The sequence below is a fragment of the Cervus canadensis genome, chromosome 4, assembly GCF_019320065.1.
Source record: "Cervus canadensis isolate Bull #8, Minnesota chromosome 4, ASM1932006v1, whole genome shotgun sequence".
NCBI lineage: Eukaryota > Metazoa > Chordata > Mammalia > Artiodactyla > Cervidae > Cervus > Cervus canadensis.
This window is the reverse complement of record NC_057389.1, coordinates 57078148-57097404: the sequence shown is the minus strand read 5'-3', so window position 1 is coordinate 57097404 and position 19257 is coordinate 57078148. Positions and strand designations below refer to the sequence as shown.

The following is a 19257-nucleotide window of genomic DNA, read 5'->3' as shown; positions in this document are numbered from 1 at the left end:
TTTTGGTTTCACTGATTTTTCTCTGTTTTTCTATTCTTTTTAAATTTTATTTATTTATTTTTGGCTGCACTGAGTTAGCATTGCTGCACACAGGCAGTGTAGTAGTTGTTTTGAAGTTCTTTTCTTCTATCTCGTATATCTGATTCAATTCTGGGTCAATTTTTATTATTTTATTTCTTGAGGTCTATCACCTTTTCTTGTTTCTTGATATGTCTAATTGTTTTTTACTGTAAACCATATGCTGTAGATGATCCCTTTTCAAGGCTCTGGATTATCCTGTCCCTCTTTTAAGGCTGTTACATTCTGTTCTATCAGGTACTTAAATTACCAGTGAATCACCCTGATCCTATTGAGGCTTAATTTATTGCAGCATCACTTTTACTCCTAGATCCTTAGCTCTTTGGTCCTAAAGATGTTCACTCTTTGTTTACGCTTTATTTCTTTGGGCCATGGTTTGGAAGATGCCTAAAGAGAAGAAGTTACAGTGAATGTAGCACTTATCTCATATGCTTCCTTCTTTCAGTGATTATAACTCTTAACCCTAGCTTGGTTGCTGTCCAGTGCCTCTAGTAGTTTTATCCCAGTTTTTATAGTTGTTTGTGATAGGAGGGTAAGTCCAATCCCAGCTACTGCTCATGGCTAAGACTGAATTCTTAGAATAAAAAAAAAAAAATCTGATAATGATATTGGGCCTTTAAGAGTGGATTTATTATTATTTTATTTATTTATTTATTTTTGGTTGCTCTGGGTCTTCAGTGCTGCACGGGCTTTTTCTCTAGTTGAGGCGAGCAGGAGCTACTCTGTAGTTGCAGTGCGTGGGCTTCTCATTGTTGTGGCTTCTCTTGTTGCAGAACATGGGCTCTCAGGCACGCTGGCTTCAGTACTTGTGGCTCCTCAGCTCTAGAGCACAAGCTCAGTAGTTGTGGCACATGGACTTAGTTGCTCTGGCATGTGGGATCGTCCCAGACTAGGCATTGAACTCATGTCTCCTGCATTGGCAGGTGGATTCTTTACCACTGAGCCATCAAGGAAGCCCAAGAATTGATTATTTTTAGTACGTTGTTAGATGTCCTGGGGCCTGGGGGAGGTGGGTGGAGGAATGGGGACTTAGTATTTAATGGGGACAGAGTTTTATGTTAGGAAATTGAAAAATTTGGGAGATAGATGATGATGAGAGTTGCATAACAATGTGAATGTATTTAGTGCTGCTGAACGGTACAGTAAAATATGGTCAATTTTTTTTTTTTAAGCGTGGATTATTCTTTTTTAATTTTATTTTCGTATTCTTTTTTCCTTTGTTAGAAATAATACTGTTCATTAATATTTAAAAAGTTCTTAGCACAATTTCTCTGTTAAGGTCTGTGCTCTAGATGTGTTAGCAGAATATACAAAGAATCTTCAAAAATTAAATTCATACAAAACAGTTTCTTGGGAACCTAAAGAAGCTGGGTGCAATAGTAGTTCCCAGATTTGTGGACACTCATAAACCCTTATTTTCTTTTAAATTAGGTGTATATTTCAGACACGGAATAACTCAATATAGTAATTTGGTAAAAATGTGTTTTATTTTAACGTGAAGTATTTGTTCACATTAAAGCTAAAGTGATTATAACTAACTTATTCAGTTAAGTATAATAAAACTCTAGGTAGATACTGAAACCTAATATTTAAGGTTTTTTTCATTAGTTCTTCAGTAAAAGAGTTTCGCAACCTTATAAAACCTTATTTTTCTACTCTCTTTACTTACCATTAGAGATATTTGGGTCATTTTTTAAAATAAAGAACAACATACCAGCTCTGTCTTCATTTGCCACAGGAGTTAAGACCCATAAAATTTTGAAGCAAAGAATTTGAAACTAAAGAAATGTATTTATGATGATAAAGGGGTAGAATGAATACCTCCATGAGAATATTTTGTTAATTGCCTGTCTATGCAGATGGGCTCATGGTAAAATTATTTACAAGTGAGTAAATATTTTGCATCTTTGTAAAATTCTTTGCCTTATTACAACAAGCTAGTGATGAGAAAAAATATAGGATAGTATCAGTCCACAGGGATTTACCTTGGTGATATAATCCCAAGTGGTAATGACTTCACAGAATTTGTTGTTATTTTTCCCTCGGTCTTTGTTTCTTAAATAGATCTAACACAATTTCTACACTTAAACATGACCCTTAAGTTTGAGGCTATAGCTATATTTGACCCTGGCTGTAGTATAAATAGTAATTATTTTATTTTGAGTTACTGTTGACTATGGATTTAATAGTTTTTTGAACTTCAGAGAATGTAGAAATTAAAAATTACTTGAAATTGTAACTGTATGTACCAAGTCTGATTCTTGTGGAGATTTTGGGGCTTACTCTGAAGTAAGGTAAAATAATTTTAATGGACTTTTGATAAGACAGATTTAAAAACTTCTCAGATGGGTATGATAATATATATGCATCTAAGCTGCCTCTCCTTTTCTTCCCTCCTGTCTTTCCACAATCTGTAGCTTTTCTTCTCCCACTTAAAAAATATCAAAACAAAAATTCCTTTCTTCTTGTTTTACTTCTGAAAATCTGCAGGATGGACATGTAGAGGTAGCACGTTTGCTTTTGGATAGTGGTGCTCAAGTGAATATGCCTGCAGATTCATTCGAGTCGCCGTTAACGCTGGCTGCCTGTGGAGGACATGTTGAATTGGCAGCTCTACTTATTGAAAGGGGAGCAAATCTGGAAGAAGTTAATGATGAAGGATATACTCCTTTGATGGAAGCTGCTCGGGAGGGACATGAAGAGATGGTGGCACTACTCTTAGCACAAGGTAAAATAGTTCTACTTCTTTAATTAAAAAAATCAATTTCCTTTGAATTTTTGTGTCAGTATCCCTGAAGTTTATTACAACTAAGATATTGTTTGCATTGATGATAAAATAAGTTTTCAACACCCTGGGTGGAACACCAGAAACAGAAAAAATAAGAGATAATTATCAGAAATCAGAACACTTTATTGTAAGTCTTTTGTAACTATAGTTTTATCTATTTTTATGCTTTCCCCAGGAGCAAATATAAATGCTCAGACAGAAGAAACCCAAGAAACAGCTCTGACGTTGGCTTGCTGTGGAGGTTTTTCTGAAGTTGCAGACTTCCTGATTAAGGCAGGGGCTGACATAGAACTTGGCTGCTCCACACCTCTGATGGAGGCTTCTCAGGAGGGACACCTGGAGTTGGTTAAATACTTACTGGCTGCTGGTATGTGGCTTTAAAAATGCCTTTTATGGAGAAGGAAATGGCAACCCACTCCAGTATTCTTGCCTGGGAAAGTCCATGGAAAGAGGAACCTGGCGGGCTGCAGTCCATGACTGGGCATGTGTGCACGAGGGTGGAGGGAGATGGGTTGGTAACAATAAACTGGTAGAACTAAAAAAAAATAAAAATAAAGACGCCTTTTAGAGAAAGAATTTTATATTGCTTTTCATAACTTTAACAATTAACTCTTATTTTTTTCATTTCTACAAAGGCTGAAAAATAGCTCCACAATTTAACTCTCATCTTAGGCTTTTAAGTCTCCAAAAATGTCTTTTTTAAAAAAATAAAAAATAAAAAAAAATTAAAAAAACAAGTTTTATAAAGTAGTTAATGTTTGCTTAGTGATGGTAAGACTTCCCGTTGGCCTTCTCTTTCCATTGAATGATTTGTAGTTTCTGAAGGGGAGAAATTAGCTCCTTCTACAGTCTTTCAGTAAGAGAATATAGGGATGACATAGAGGTTTTAATTTGATAACCTCTATAACATTTGATAATGTCATTTCTTAACATTTCCTACTTCTCAAAAAAAAATGAATGAAAAAGTGGAAATTTTTTTTGGCAGAAATATTTGTGCTTTATATATTATGAAGCAGTAGTAAGAAATCAGTGTTTTTACATATAGTTTTATATAGAGCAAGTTAAGAATATATGAAAAAATCGATCCAGGCAGATATAAGCCTTTATATTTCCTTTGAAAGTAATACAGATTTTTTTAATCCATGTCTAATAAATTGTTTAAAATTTGATGTATAAGGAAATTAATGTATAAAGGGAAATGAAATATTAGCAAAACTTTATTGATCCTTTTTGGGCTTTCACTGTTAATTTGATTATAACCAGCATCAATTTTTCTTTTGAATTATTATTAAGATAATTTATTAATCCAGATCATTAATGGTTTGAATGATTGTTTAGATTTTGAACCATTGCACAAACCAACCATACAAGCTGACCTCTTCCTTGGCTCAAAAATTATTATTTGCTATAGATAGTATATGTATGTATATTTTTCAGTTACTGTTCTCTCATTATTTTCTGTAATGGTCTGTGTCCTATTCAAGAGTCTTTCTTCACCAGTCTTCATTCTTCCCATATCCCTCTAAGTAGTCATGGTACTGTTAAGGGAGTTTTAAAAAAAGGAATAAATAATGTTAACTAAGAAATCACTGGATACTAGACATTCTGCTCAGCTCATGTGTTATCTCTATTAATTACCATTGACCACTGCACACACACGTCTTATAGATATAGAAACAATGTACAGTCATTGTCTGGATAGCTTCTCTAAGCAAATCAAGCTAATAAGTGACAGGGCCAATATTCAAACTTAGAGCTCACGACACTGTCTTTTCTATCATGTCACCATTAATTCTCACATTTAGCTACTTTTGCTAATTTGAAGTGGGTTGTTTCTGAAACTGTCTTGTGGCTTGAGAATCACATTTTATGTAATCATAAAAAGTATTCATAAAATTGTCTCAGAAGAAACTAAAACTGCCAATATGATTTCTGAAAACTGATATTTTTTGTTTTAGTAGCTCTTTTATTTCTTAGAGTATATCTTACTGGGGGTATATAGACAGACTATTATAGTTTTTAGTTGTTTAGTTTCTTTATGGCTAAAAGCATTTTTTCAAAGCATATTTAAAGGAAAATTAGGATTCTTAAAATATATTCTGATGTTTTCATATTTAGAGTTTATGAGTTTCACCAAATTATAAAATTAAGTAATTTTTTTTGCTTGCCAGGTGCTAATGTTCATGCTACAACAGCAACAGGAGACACGGCTTTAACCTACGCTTGTGAAAATGGACACACGGATGTTGCAGATGTTTTACTTCAAGCAGGGGCCGATTTAGTAAGAGATTTTTAATTTCACATATTTTTGTATGAATGTTAATTCCTTTATTTTTAACATTTAGAAAACACTAGTAAAGCAGATTAATAGTTTGCATGCTTTATATAAAATAACTTGAAAATCTGGCTACTTGTTCTTAGCTGTTGCATTTATTAAATGTATTTGAAAATAATTTTTAAAAGGGCATACTGTTTTTTTCTAGGTAAAACCATTTATTTCTTTCTTCCTCTCACTCCAGTCCTATTTAACATTCCTGAACCTTTTTAACTGCCCTGTATGAGATATATAAATGCAATGATACGTTTATAGAATAGAATAACCTTTCAAATCACTAAGTACTTTTCTTTTGTTTTTCTAATTAGTTAGACATTTAAAATACAGCTACTGTCATCTTCCTAACAACATTATTACACCATTTCATTCTTTTTCTATTCTTTTAATATCTTTTATTTTGGCTTTTTAAAGTTTCAAATTAGATGGCAGGTTCGTGAGTGTAATAATCCTTACAACTATGGGAAATTGTAAAATAATATCCACTTGAAGGTTTATACTTCTTGCTGAAATGTTTGCTTTTTGAGAGAGTATTTTAAACTGCTTTCTAGAGTTTCTTTCACAATTCCTTTATGTATTTTTAAAAAATCTATGTGAGGCATACATAGTTAAAAATGTTGTAGGCAATCAAATTTACTAATTTCCCTTATATAGAGAAAACTTTCTAAGTATTGTCTTTTAATCCATTTCTTGTAACAGCAGTTCCTCCCAAAATCCCTCAGCACATTGTTGGAAAATAATTACTAACTAAAATAAGTATATAATGTAATTATGCTATTTGTTTATCATGATTTCTACTACTATTAAATATGGGAATGAACACTAGCATTCATTCTCATTCATGAGGTTCTGCCAGATAGAATTGCTAAGAGGTGTAATTTTTGTGTTTGAAAATTATGACAGGTATATTAAATAGATCTTAATCTTCTGCCTTCCTTAAGAGTTGCTCTGGGTCATCTATAAAAATTAAGAATTGAAGTATTGTGCTCGCTTCGGCAGCACATATACTAAAATTGGAACGAATCAGAGAAGATTAGCATGGCCCCTGCGCAAGGATGACACGCAAATTCGTGAAGCGTTCCATATTTTTATGGATGAAACTGGAGCCCCTTATACAGAGTGAAGTAAGCCAGAAAGATAAAGAACATTACAGCATACTAACACATATGTATGGCATTTAGAAAGATGGTAACGATAACCCTATATGCAAAACAGAAAAAGAGACACAGAAATACAGAACAGACTTTTGAACTCTCTGGGAGAAGGTGAGGGTGGGATGCTTCAAAAGAACAGCATGTATACTATCTATGGTGAAACAGATCACCAGCCCAGGTGGGATGCATGAGACAAGTGTTCGGGCCTGGTGCACTGGGAAGACCCAGAGGAATCGGGTGGAGAGGGAGATGGGAGGGGGATCGGGATGGGGAATAAGTGTAAATCTATGGCTGATTCATATCAATGTATGACAAAACCCACTGAAATGTTGTGAAGTAATTAGCCTCCAACTAATAAAAAAATTAAAAAAAATAAAAAAATAAAAGTAACTTTTAAAAAGAAAAAAAAAAAAAAAGAATTGAAGTATTTAATCACTTGAAATAAATAGGATAGAGCATAAAAACTTAGATATTATAAGCAAATTTAAGATTCTTATCCTCTGAATTCTTATAAAATTCATTATTCTTTCATTTTTCCATAGCAAAGTCACTTCCTTAACTTGTTTGCTAGGAGTTCTTCAAAAAATGTTAAATAGGAAAAAGAAAAATTACCTGTTAAATGCAGTATAAAGTAAAGCAAAACTTACTGATTTTGACAGTTAAAAATTTGTTATGAAATATTTTTAAATGTCTTACAGTCTTCTGTAATTCATTCAGTTGCTTGTGATTAAAGTTCCTTAGAAGAATTTCATTCAACAAGCAGATAGATTTTCATTTGTCATATTGTTTTACATTCAAAATATAAGATTAAAAAATGGCTTAGATAAATATTTATCTTAAGTACAGAGATTGTAATGCTGTTATTCTAACATAATTGTTTTCTATTTTGTAAACCATCTTGTATTCATATTTATATGTAAGTATAATTACATTATAATTTCCAGCTGTGTGTTCCATCATAATCTTTTCCTTATTGCTACATATTCTCTGTTTATAACTTATGCATAATATTCCATCAAGTTGATGAGCCATCATCATTCACTTATTATTGAACTTTTACTTTTTATATTTCACTGTTGTAAATTATTATATCTAATAATTTCATATGCATAACTTTTTCCTTTTTTCTACTTTTGAATTATTTCATATATAATTTTCCATTTAAAAAAATGTATTCCTGTTTCCTGCTTTTGCTGTCTGGGGAGAGATATTTCAATTTTAATATTATTTTCCTGATTGTAAAAAGCAATTCTTGTTCTTTATAGAAAGTGTGGAAAGTATGGAAAAGTATAGTAAGTTTGATATTTAAAACCTTTAAATAATTTCAGGATTTACTGTAAGCCAGAGGTGGGCAACGAACGACCTACTGAAAAACAAGAAGTGAATAAAGCAGGCAGATCAGTCCTTGAATCCTGAGGAAAAAATGACTGATAATTCTTGCTAACTGGACCTAAAAAGGCAGCATCTTTCTTGTCCTTCATTCTTTTCTGTCATCTCCTAGTATCTGTTTAGAACTGTGGATTGGAATTGGAAAAACTCTATACTCCCATTGCATGGAGTAGAGATGTTTAACATTTCTGGATCCCATAGATGTGTTCTCGATGTCTAGGTTTGGTAGTTCTTTAAGTTAAATAGTATTTTTTTTAGAATCTTCATTTTGCGGGTAACTATTTTTACCTTCAGTTTTAAATAAGAACTCACAGTTCAGTCTTTGAAACACAATCTGGACTAACCTCATGTTTTCTCAGATTTTTAGAGCTTAACTTTTGCCACAATTCAAAGCTTTGTTATTCTGTGTTTTTTAAAGGAGCTTAAAAGCCGTTGTCTCTCATTCTTTAAAATATTCTGTACCAGAATCAGGATGGTAATTATAGTGTTATAAAAATGTAATGCAACAATTTGAATTCCTTTTATTGTTTTCTGAGATGAAACTGAGAGTTTTTAAGGCTTTTCATTCTACTTGTGTAGGAGGTATACTTTGGAACTTAGTTTTAAAGGAAATCTAGACAGTTTCTTACTTAATGCTTTTTAAAAAATCTTCAGCCAGAACTGATGGTATACTTGAGTATTTTCAGGTAGATCCTCAAAATACGTGCATGTTCTCATTTGAATCTTAGTTATTTGAGATTTCGTTTTTTCTTGTTTTAAAAATATTTAAAATGAAAAAGTATTTATAGATATTTTTAGTAAAAGAAAAACCACTGAATGTCCATCATATTTAGAAGATTATGAATTGATATGTAACTTATCTAACTTTGTAATAATTACATAGATGTCGATAGTCCCATTATTAAAAACCTTTGAATGAGATTAGTAGTCTTAAGTAAGCCATTTAAAATGTTCCTTTTAGAAATCAAAAATTAAATGAAATAAAAACTGTCCATTAATTGCAGAGTTTTTTGAAAATTCTCCCTATTAACATGCAGAATCATTTTAACTACTCAATAAGCAGAGAGCCTTTAACAAATCACCTAATCCATATCTTCCTGCTATTTGCACCTCTTGTTACCACTGTAATGGGAATCATTGTATATTGAAAGATAGTATTCCTTTATGTGCTTACTTTCTCAGCACAGCATCTTTTATTGGGCCCAAATTTGTTTTTAGTATTTGATATAATGACAGGTATAATATGAGGTAAATCCATTGTAAGAAAGTTTTTATTAAAAAGCATTAGCATTCTGTAATATATTTAAAATCTAAAAGGAATTTTTTAAAAAAAGAGAAGATACCTGCCTTTGAAAACTAATCTTGTTTCTCGGAAAAGAAATATACTATCAGTGTCCTTACAAATTTGCTACTCAATTACTTGGCCAAAAATAACCAATAAATACCATTTCAAAACTGAAGTTGAGGGACTTCCCTGGAGGTCCTGTGGTTAAGACCATGCTTCCACTGCAGGGAGCATACACGGACAGGTTTCATTCCTGATTGGGGAACTAAGATCCCACAGCTGTGCTGCCAAAAATTAAAAAGAAAATAAAATCAACATCTACAGTATTAGAAAAACAAAAACTGAAGTTGATTCAGTTCCATAGTCTTTGATTCGCTATCCTGGTGTCCTGTATAATTATTACTCTAGGCCTTTCTCCCTATTTACTGGTTTTTAGACCAGAAGACATGGTTTTAATGTTTCATTCTTGTTTGTATCTTGATAGCTTACTTCAGCTAAAGCACTTACATGGCTTGACTTCTTTTACCACAGTCCTTTAGCTCCCTGTTCACTATTACTTTTTTTTTTTCCCACTATTTTATGTTCAAGATGGAGAATTTGCATGAACTATTCAACAGTATAATTTGGATTGTAAAGCACTACTCTGCTTCTTTCTCTTTTTTTGGCTTGCTTGCTTTTAATCTTGACTTACTTTGTTATCTTTGTTTTCCTGGCTTCCATGTCCAATGATTTTATTGTTATAGAGTTGCTCCATGTCTATGAAAGATGACTGCATCAGGTCAGAGTTTACAAAGGCCCTAATGATAGTATGTTTAGGTGGCAGCACTGTGTTGGTTAACATGTCAGCATTGTTTTGTTTTCCTGTTTTTAAGTGAGAGAGAGATTTAAATATATAGTTTTTGTTGTGTTTTATTTAAAAAATTTTTTAATTCCAGGTTTATTAAGATATATTTGACATACAGCATTATACAAATTTAAGTTGGGATTATCATAATAAATTACTGAGCATTTATCATCTCATATACTGTGTGTGCTAAGTCACTTCACTTGTGTCCAACTCTTTGCGACCCTATGGACCATAGCACACCAGGTTTCTCTGTCCATGGGATTCTCAGGCTAGAATACTAGAGTGGGTTGCCATGCCCTTCTCCATCTCATGTAGACACAAAGTTAAAGAAATAGAAAAAAAATTATTTCTTGTTATGAGATCTATTAGGATTTGCTCTCTTAACAGCTTTAATATATAACATACAGTGTGAATTATATTTACTATATTGTATAATACATTCCCAGTACTTACTTATAAGTTAAAGTCAGTACAGAGTTCCATTGATCTTGGTGGTGTTTTTCAAATCATTTGTGAAGATAGTGGAATCTTTCTGTTTTCATCATGGCATGTTAATTTCAACACTAAAACTTTGATACATTTGTTAACATAAAAGAAATACCTGTCATCTACAGAATTTCCTTCATGCAACAAAGCTAAATTTGGAAAGGGAGAGTGATATATAAATTAGTATTTCTTCTGTGTCTCCAGCTCCTTGGCCTTTCATTTTAAAAGAGGAACTCAAGTAGTATTTCCCACAATAAACAACTGACATAGATATCAGAGAAGGTAAATACATTCTAGTTGTATTCATATAAAGATTTTTTATGATCTATTTTAGCATGTTACAGGCCTTCATTGCTATTTGAAAGTAAATCAACTAAAAGGTAGAAGTACCTGCAGAAAGCACCCGGTAATCCTACATCTGAATGGAGAGCTAATGAGTGACAAAGACTACACTTAGGTTATTTAGAAAGAACTCTACATTAGAGATGCTACTGAACATTAGACAAGACCTAAATTTTCATTATAGCCATCAAACCTCTGATCTTTAAGTAAATAGTTGCCTCAGTAATTTAATCTGTAAAATGAAATGTAGTATTATTTTCTGGACTATTTTACCCAAGTCATGTAAATATTCTTTCTTTGGTTCTGCTGAATGTGCTAGCAAATCACTGAGACTCCCTAGGCTTTTTTTCTTTTTTTCTCCTCTTCTCCCCCTTTTCCTTTTTTTTATGAGGGGTTTGGACCAGAAGATCTTTAGTGGTGTGTGTTAAGAAATTTAATTTTATGTTTTTTAAAGAACAAGTTAAGCAGCTACTTGTATGGAGGTATTGAATGGACTAGAGGAGTGCTTAGCCCAAGAATGTGTGAAGTGCTATGGGATTCTTGAAGAAAATGAAATTTTAGTTGTGACTCATCATTAATAGCAGTGATGTGTTACACAAATGATTCTCTCTCTTGAAATCTGTGTGTATATTAAATGTATTAAATTAATTTTGGATGGTATTTATAATTAATAGTTAGCAGTTTAGCTTATTATAAAATATTTTAATAGATAAAAGTTACCAATCCCCAGAAAATACAGTAACTCAGCAAGGCCACCCCAGTAAAGATTATTTGGCAATACAATGCTAAATCATTATGTCTTCCACTGTATCTTTTTACTATCAATATTTTTTCCTATTTAAATACTGTCAAAGAAGTAGGAAGAGTTTCCTTGACATGAATTTTTAAGTGAATTGTTTCCTTAAGAATAAAATCTCTCCAGTTATCTTTGGAATTGTTCAATTAAGAATTTATTCTTCTTTTCCTTCAGTTAAATTTTATTTCAAGTAGCAGAATAAACTTTTGTTATTTCCTCTTCTCATCTTTATATGGCTTCAAACTTTTCAAAATTTCTTTAAGATGGTTTTTTCAGCTTTGGCTTTCAAGTATACACAGGTAATATTCAGTGGCTAGGAATTTAGAAATACTGTTTTGCTTCAAGATGTTCACCATCTTGAAAGTAAGGGTGGAAGACAAGTTTTTCCAGGGACAAAATAGGACATGGTTTCTTTCTTTATGTTCATAATCTGCTGTAGGTGCAGTATCAAAGAAAATAAGTAGAACCAACCTAAAGAAGTGTAGTAGGTACACAGTGTTGCTAATTCTGCATCTTTGCCATATTGAATAATAGTTGTCCTATGCAAATTAGTTGTAGTTTTTCTTATTTTTTAAATAGGTAATGCCTTTACATGGTTCAAAATTTGTAAAGTTTTAAAGTGTCCCATGGGCACCCAGTTTTCCTCTCTATTGGCAATCAGTGTTGTTCTTTCCTTCTATTCTTCTGGAGATATTTTATATAGATATGATGAAAAGTCACATATTGAAAGAAATACATACTCTAATGCTTAGTGCTTTGTATAATTCCTTACTTGAATAGAATTTTGGTTTTTACTATACTGATTTTCTCTGTAGAGTTGATCATAGCTTTTAAGATTTATTATTTTTAACATTGGAATAAAAATTGAAGCACTTTTGCACTGAGTAAATTGGGCCCCTTGAATATATTGTGGTGATCTGTCACTGATTTTCCTCCCTCACCATAGAAAGTAAGCTCTCTGACCTCTGTTGGCTTTTCTTGGACTGTATTCTACCAGCCAAATGAACTGTGAGGGAGGTTTTCCTAGAATAGTTGAACTAATGGAAACTGGGTATTTTGAATGTGGATATATTGGCACCCTCTGGTTCTTACTTCTGGAAATTAAGATTTGATATGGACTTATCCTAAAAGACAAAAATTTTGAAAGATCAGTTTGTTATCTATATTAAATCTTACAAAATAGAAATCTTCATAAAAAAATTTTTTTTAACTTAAGCAGTATGTTGTGTGTCTTTCTAGATATTTCTGTACACCCAAGCATGTATATATCCTGTGTTTGTGGGCTGTATCTCTTTTTTATATGAATAGATTTGTTATCACATACACTGTTCATCTATAGGGATAAATTCCTAGAAGTAGAATTGCTGGTTATCAGAGGGTCCACATCTAGAAATGTGATAGCTGCTGCTAAATTGTTCAAAAATGCTGAACCAATCTGCACTTCAATTAGCAATCGAGGTCTCCTGATTCTTAATTCTCATTAAAATGAGTTACATATCTTCTGTCATCCTTCCTTCCTTTTTTTATAATTTAATTTTCTAATGTCTGATCATAGCCCCCATATTTCTTTTATCTTAAAGAATCACAGTATTCCAAGTAGCCCTATTAGCTGCTCATTAATTGCTCCCAAAGTTTTGGTGAGCTATATAAAACACAGATATAAAGTTACTTCTTGGAGAAGTATTCAGACATCATGTACAAATGCAAATTTTGAAATGTTTTGTTACTTTCTTTTTAAAAAATCTAATATTTAGATAATATTTATTAACTCCGTTCTGAAGAAGAGATTGTGTCTTACATCACAGAATTCTCATGAGTTATTTTATTTTTACATTGTTACGATTTTACAACATTTATGTTCTATTTTATGACCCTATTTCTCAAATTTGTTTAATTGTATATTTAGGTGGATTCAGTGTTTACCTTACTAGTCTTTCATGTTATATAGATTCTAAAATCCTGATTTCCTGAACTTGACTCAAGTTTTGGCTGGCTGATATTGGTATTTTGTTTTGAATTTACTCTCCTCCACCAAAAAAAGGAGTTTACAGGTGCTTGCATTTTTAAGACTACTGTTTGTTGTATTTATAAATGAACGTGTGTGTGTGTGCATGCTCAGTCACTAAGTTGTGTCTGACTCTTTGTGACCCCATGGATTATTGCCCACCAGGCTTCTCTGTCCATGGAATTTCCCAGGCAAGAATACTAGAGTGGGTTGCCATTTCCTCCTCCAGGGAATCTCTTCCCAATCCAGGGTTCAAACTCGCGTCTTGTGTGTCTCCTGCATTGGCAGCGGATTCTTTACCACTGAGCCACCAGGTAGCTATATATAGAATTATTGAATCACTGGTTTTTTTCCTCTCAAAATTCTAAGCCCTCTGTTCTATTATCTTCTGGTACTAAATATTGCAAAAGCCTGCTAGAATATTCCCCAGTGTATGTAAGTGTGTGTAAGCGACTTCTTTTCTGCCTGGATTATCATAAGATTCTTTCATTATATTAAACCTTTATGATTTCCCCAGGATGTATCCTAGTGTATATTATTTTTTAATAGTTTTTCCTGGAAAACCGTGAATGCTTTCTATTTGAAGATTTTAGTTCATCCTCTTTCCTTTCTCCTTTTCTTTTTTTCTCTTCCTTATCATCCTTCTCCAGTTTTCTTCTAGTACAACCTTGAACACTTCTTTTTCTGTTCTTTTTTCTCCTGGGACATTTATTATCCATATGTTGAATCTCCCTTATTTGTATTATCTTTATGTCTGATTCTTTTCACTTCTTTTTTTTTCCCTTTGTATTCTTTCTTAATAGGGACCATCCATCAGGGCCCTATTTTTTCTGTAAAGTTGTTGCTGCTTCTAATGTGATTTTCATGGTTTCCTCACTACTTTGTATCTTCTGCTCTTCCAACTCACTTTTAAATTTCCTCTTGCTGTTATATCACTTTGTTCCACTATTTAAAGCATTTGTATTCCCTTTAATTTTTTGAAAGTATAAGGGAATATTTGGCTTAAATTTTCTTTCTGTTTTTATAGGAACTTCTTAATATGTTTTGTGTTGGATACTTTGTGCTTATCTATTCATATTTGAATGGGACTTGTTTTTGTTGAAACTCATATGGGGATGAGAAAGGAAGAACAAGTGAGCTTTAATAGTCAACTTCTTCATATCATATAGTTGTCTCAGAATATTTTCTCACTAAATCTTTGCCATAGGAGCTTGCACCTTCTTAGGTAAGCATGTCTTCCCGGGTAGCAGGTAGGAGTAACTTAGAGTGAAGATTTCTCTAGGCCACATTTCTTTTATTTGGAGATATAGTTGACCCTGGTCGGTGATGGCAGTGCTCCTTGCTGTTTCTTCAGCTATCTTCCTGTCTCATCTGCAAGAACTTTCTCCCTGTCTGGAGTCTAGATCTAGAGAAAATACAGATATTCCATCTCTCAGGTTCTTTCAAGTCTCCTGTTTTAGTTGAAGTGTGAGCACTAACTGCATTTATAATGGGAAGAGGAGGTACTACAGAACTATTTAATCATCTTACAATATTTTCCCTACTCTTTCTCTCAGTTTCTGATATTCACAGATCTTTCAATTTAATTATTTTCCTTGGTTAGATATTAAGATACTGCTCTTTTTTTCCTGTGGTTTCAGTTGTATTTGGAGACAAAGGCATGAGTTCTAAACATTTAGCAGAATTATGTCTGCATATGTTAAGGTTTATGTTGAAATTATATTGGTAGAGACCATATTATCATGCTCTTAAAGAAATCATACTCTGTTCATGAGATTATGGTCTCTACAGATGGGAATCTTTTTAGTTGAAGATCCTGAGTTAACAAAGCCCAGCACCTGAAGTACCAGTCACAAGGTCTTCATGGCCAAATGTGATTTTCATTTTTGGAATAAGATCCGTGAGTTCTTCTTTTTCCTTTCACAGGACAAGCAGGAGGACATGAAGACTATTTTGGAGGGCATAGATCCGGCCAAGCATCAGGTGAGGGTGGCCTTTGATGCTTGTAAGCTACTACATAAAGAATAGATGATGTAGGTAACCAGAACTCTGGATATCTGAATTCCAGCCAAGAAGTTCCAGGACCCTGCTGGGTGACAAAGGAAATACTCTTCGATTGAAAAAGATTATGAAGTTCCAATAAAAAGAGATTTATATTACTAGTAGTTTGCTTCCTTAGTATTCTTTTATGTGGTATTCCTAAAAAACCTCTTAGGTGAAAATAGTTTTTCCTATTCAGATAGTTCTTTTGCATTCTCCTTTATGGAGAGAGTTAAGATACCCCTCAGTCATAAAGCCCTTTGTATTCAACTTTGTTCAACAAAAGTCTGAAACTCAGATTTAGAGTGATACAGTGGATTATTTGTTATATAATCTTCAAACAACAACAAGAAAAAATAGTGACACATTTACTAGCTGATGCCCTAATTTCTGTAAAATTAAAATTTTCTTCTTAATAGCCTCTCATGTAGCCTCATTCTAAAATTGTTGTTTATAAACAAACATTTCTTTTCTTTTGAAAAAAAAAAAACATGTGGAATTTTTGCCCTAATGGTTTTAAAAGTCAAGCAAATTTAATAACCATTATAATTCAGGGAGATTTGTTTATACTCAGCAGCAGTGCTTAATTTTTAAATTAAGAATAAGTTGTGATTGCATCACAATTTAGGCCATCTAAAATAAAATTTTCAGTATCAAGCCACTTTTAATCATAATGCTTATTAAGGATCACCTTTATTGGCTTTGGAACAAGAAGTTGTTATATAGTCATTGTATTTGGAATAAAGTAAATAAATTTCTTTCACAAAATATTACGTGAAAATGTAAACTTTTGCTCAGTTTATGTAGTAACTCTGGCTCCTGTCAAGAATGTAAAACTGAGTGTTAGTTCACATAAAGTTATTTCTTTCTCCCTGTATTTGTTAAAGGAGATGTGATTATAAATATATCTCTAGCTATAAGTCTTAAGACTTGGGATTTTCATTATTATTTATTGGAGGATAATTTTTAAAATTAGGTTTGCAGTCCTCCTTTTAGAGGTTCAGATTCAGCAGATCTGAAATGGGGAGTCTGCACTTTAGATGGTATACCAGGAGATTCTCATAAGTCCTTTATATTCCATACTTTGAGACACTGCTGTCTGTATTGTAGAGACTCTGCTGTCTATACTGTAGAGTCTGTAGATTATTCTGCATCATTGTTGAGTTTTGTTCTCATCTTTGCTTTATCATCATCCTTCCCCCATCCAAACTGAATGAACTTGGTTTTGGTCTTTGTTAAATACTAACTGAGCTAAATACAAACCCCCAATATGGTGCCTCTTAATCTTTCTCCATCTCAGTTCTATTGAGGGATGTGAATCTGATCAGTAACAAATTGCTAAGGTAATGATTAATATACAGAGTAGTAGGTTGGAAGAGCATATTCACTAAGGGAGATGTAAGAAGCCGTTAGTACGTACATAGTATAAAACAAGTTTCCTTCTCCTCCCCTCTGATTCTGGTCCTTACCCCAAGACATTGTCCTCCTTCAACTGCAAGAAGCACTGCCTCTGTGATATAGTGACAATCTTCGACAAATACCTTGGGTGCCCTGGACTGTGGTTTTAAAGGAAATTGACTTATTTTAAAGAAAAAAAACCTTAATCTAAATTTTTTGTTATCTAAAGCCAAGTAGAAAAAACTTATACCTTTTTTCTCATAGTATTTATGCATCAGAACCAAAACTTTGCAGTACCTTTTTTATGAACAAAAGTGTAGCAGGCTTGTAAGTTCTAATTATCAATATATTTTAACTATTAGTGATTAGTTTACCTTAATAAACTAAATAGGACCTCCCAGTTTTTAAATAACTTTTCATTAAGGAATAACATATACATATTTTAAGATTTTACTACTTAAAGCTGGAAAGCTTTTATCAATTTTTTCTTGATCTCTAAACTATCTGTGCAATACACAAAACTCCTTATAATTTTTTTTTAAAGGCCAAGTTCTTTCCTTCTAGTTCATTGTATAGTGAATGAATCCTGTCTCAAATTTGTTTAAATACAAGTAACAAATAACTTCCCTTTGAGAGGGTAAAGTCTCTTAATATACTTTGAAACCTCTCTGTTCTGTCAAGTACATAGATACAGTAAATAAAATATGGGAGAGAAACAAACTAAACCAAAAATATGTAGCTATACTCAGAAACAAGGTTAAAGAACTTTATGGCCTAAAAATGGACTCTGGATCTACAGTTGAAGCTATAGGCTCAAGGAGAACTAACCTAAAAAGTTGGGAACTGGGGGCTTGAATTTCACCTTCTTTAAGGGAATAAGAACTGAATGTATCTCACATAGAGCAGGCCAATAGATTTAGTCTACTTGATTGAAGCATGAAACTGGTACCTTATTATTACCCAGCCTATGAAGCAGGGTGGAAAAAAACTCAAAGCAACTGCCCAGGATTACCATTAAAAATTAGCAGATTGTTCTTCATAGAGGGAAGAGGCAAAGACAGCAGTGTAGCTGAGAACTTGGAGGACATAATTATTTGATATAGTAAGAAGAAAGAAGAACAGAAATAACTTCATGGGAAAAGAAGCCAGGTAAAGGTCTACTTCTGAAACGGACCAGACTAAGGTAACTTTCAGACCATCTGATGAGAAGGGGTAAGTTTATAAATGGAAATAAAAGAAAAAAAACCAACTCCCATGCAAAATGAACTTTTTCAAATAAGAAAAATTATAAAGCTCAGGAGCAAATCTACATCAAGAGAGATAGTCAAAATGCAAGCAGACAGACAGCAAACTGGGAGAATATAGGCCCAATAAAATTGAATAAAAGACTTTAATCAGAGATTTTAAACATGCTTAAACTAGAACAATAGCCATAAAATAATGAGAGGCAGTGAAACAGGAGCTGATAATTATGAATTAAGGTCAAGTAGATATGAAATACTTAAACTTTCAAGTAAAAAAAATTGTGGAAATAAAAATGTATAGGACAAACAGTATGTTGGACAGTTGAATAAGGAATTAATGAATCAAATGATAAATAAATACAATACAGCACAAAAATAAAGAGATGGAAAATATAAAAGAGAAATTGAGAGAAAGGAAATAGACTCTACCATATATATATTTGAAGTTGCTGAAGGAGAAAATAGAAATAGCAAGCAAAGGCAATGCTTGAAGAGATAATGATGGAGAATTTTCTAGAATTGAAACCTGACATGAGTCTTTGAAAAAAATTACTAAGAACTGCTTGAAGAGATAGTGATGGAGAATTTTCTAGAACTGAAGGCTGACAGGAATCCTTGGTTGAAAAAAATCACTAAGAAGGACAAATGAAACTGTAGAATTTTAAGGATAAAGAAAAAAAATCTTAAAAGCTATTATAGGAAAAATGAATTATTCTCAAAGAACAGTTACATTTTTGGCAATAGATCCTCATCAACAATAGTAATTACAGAAAACAGCAGAGGATAATATCCTCAAAATATCAGAAGATAATAACATGATACAGAATTCTGTACTCTGCTAGCATTCCAAAGAAGAAGACATACTTAAATTTTCAGATGTAGATATTTTCAGATCTATAAAGAATAAAAGAGTTTTCCACCTCAGACCCTTGCCAAAAGAACTACTAAAATACATGCACATCAGTAAGAAGAAAAAAGAACCCCAGAGGAAGGTGTGGGATGCAAGAAGCCTTGGTAAGCACAGAAGCTGGTAAACTATAAATACAAATTTGTGAGTATAAAACCTAAATTTT

At 32.6% G+C, this 19257-nt stretch overlaps 1 protein-coding gene and 1 non-coding gene across 7 annotated transcripts in view; both read left to right on the top strand.

Annotated features, from left to right (window-relative positions):
* Positions 1–19257, top strand: part of LOC122439823 (ankyrin repeat and KH domain-containing protein 1) — a 104807-nt gene that overhangs the window by 41328 nt on the left and 44222 nt on the right. For 3 of the 6 annotated variants that reach the window (XM_043465300.1, XM_043465299.1, XM_043465298.1), the window contains exons 8-11: positions 2569–2806; positions 3042–3233; positions 5038–5147; positions 15429–15485. In XM_043465300.1, the coding sequence (XP_043321235.1) occupies positions 2569–2806; positions 3042–3233; positions 5038–5147; positions 15429–15485 (597 nt within the window). Of the gene's footprint in view, positions 1–2568; positions 2807–3041; positions 3234–5037; positions 5148–15428; positions 15668–19257 lie in introns of those variants that run through there. The other 3 variants (XM_043465301.1, XM_043465302.1, XM_043465303.1) reach the window with 2 other exon arrangements.
* LOC122441056 lies at positions 6182–6288 on the top strand. Its single transcript, XR_006269201.1, has one exon. It is a non-coding gene; the product is annotated as a U6 spliceosomal RNA (small nuclear RNA).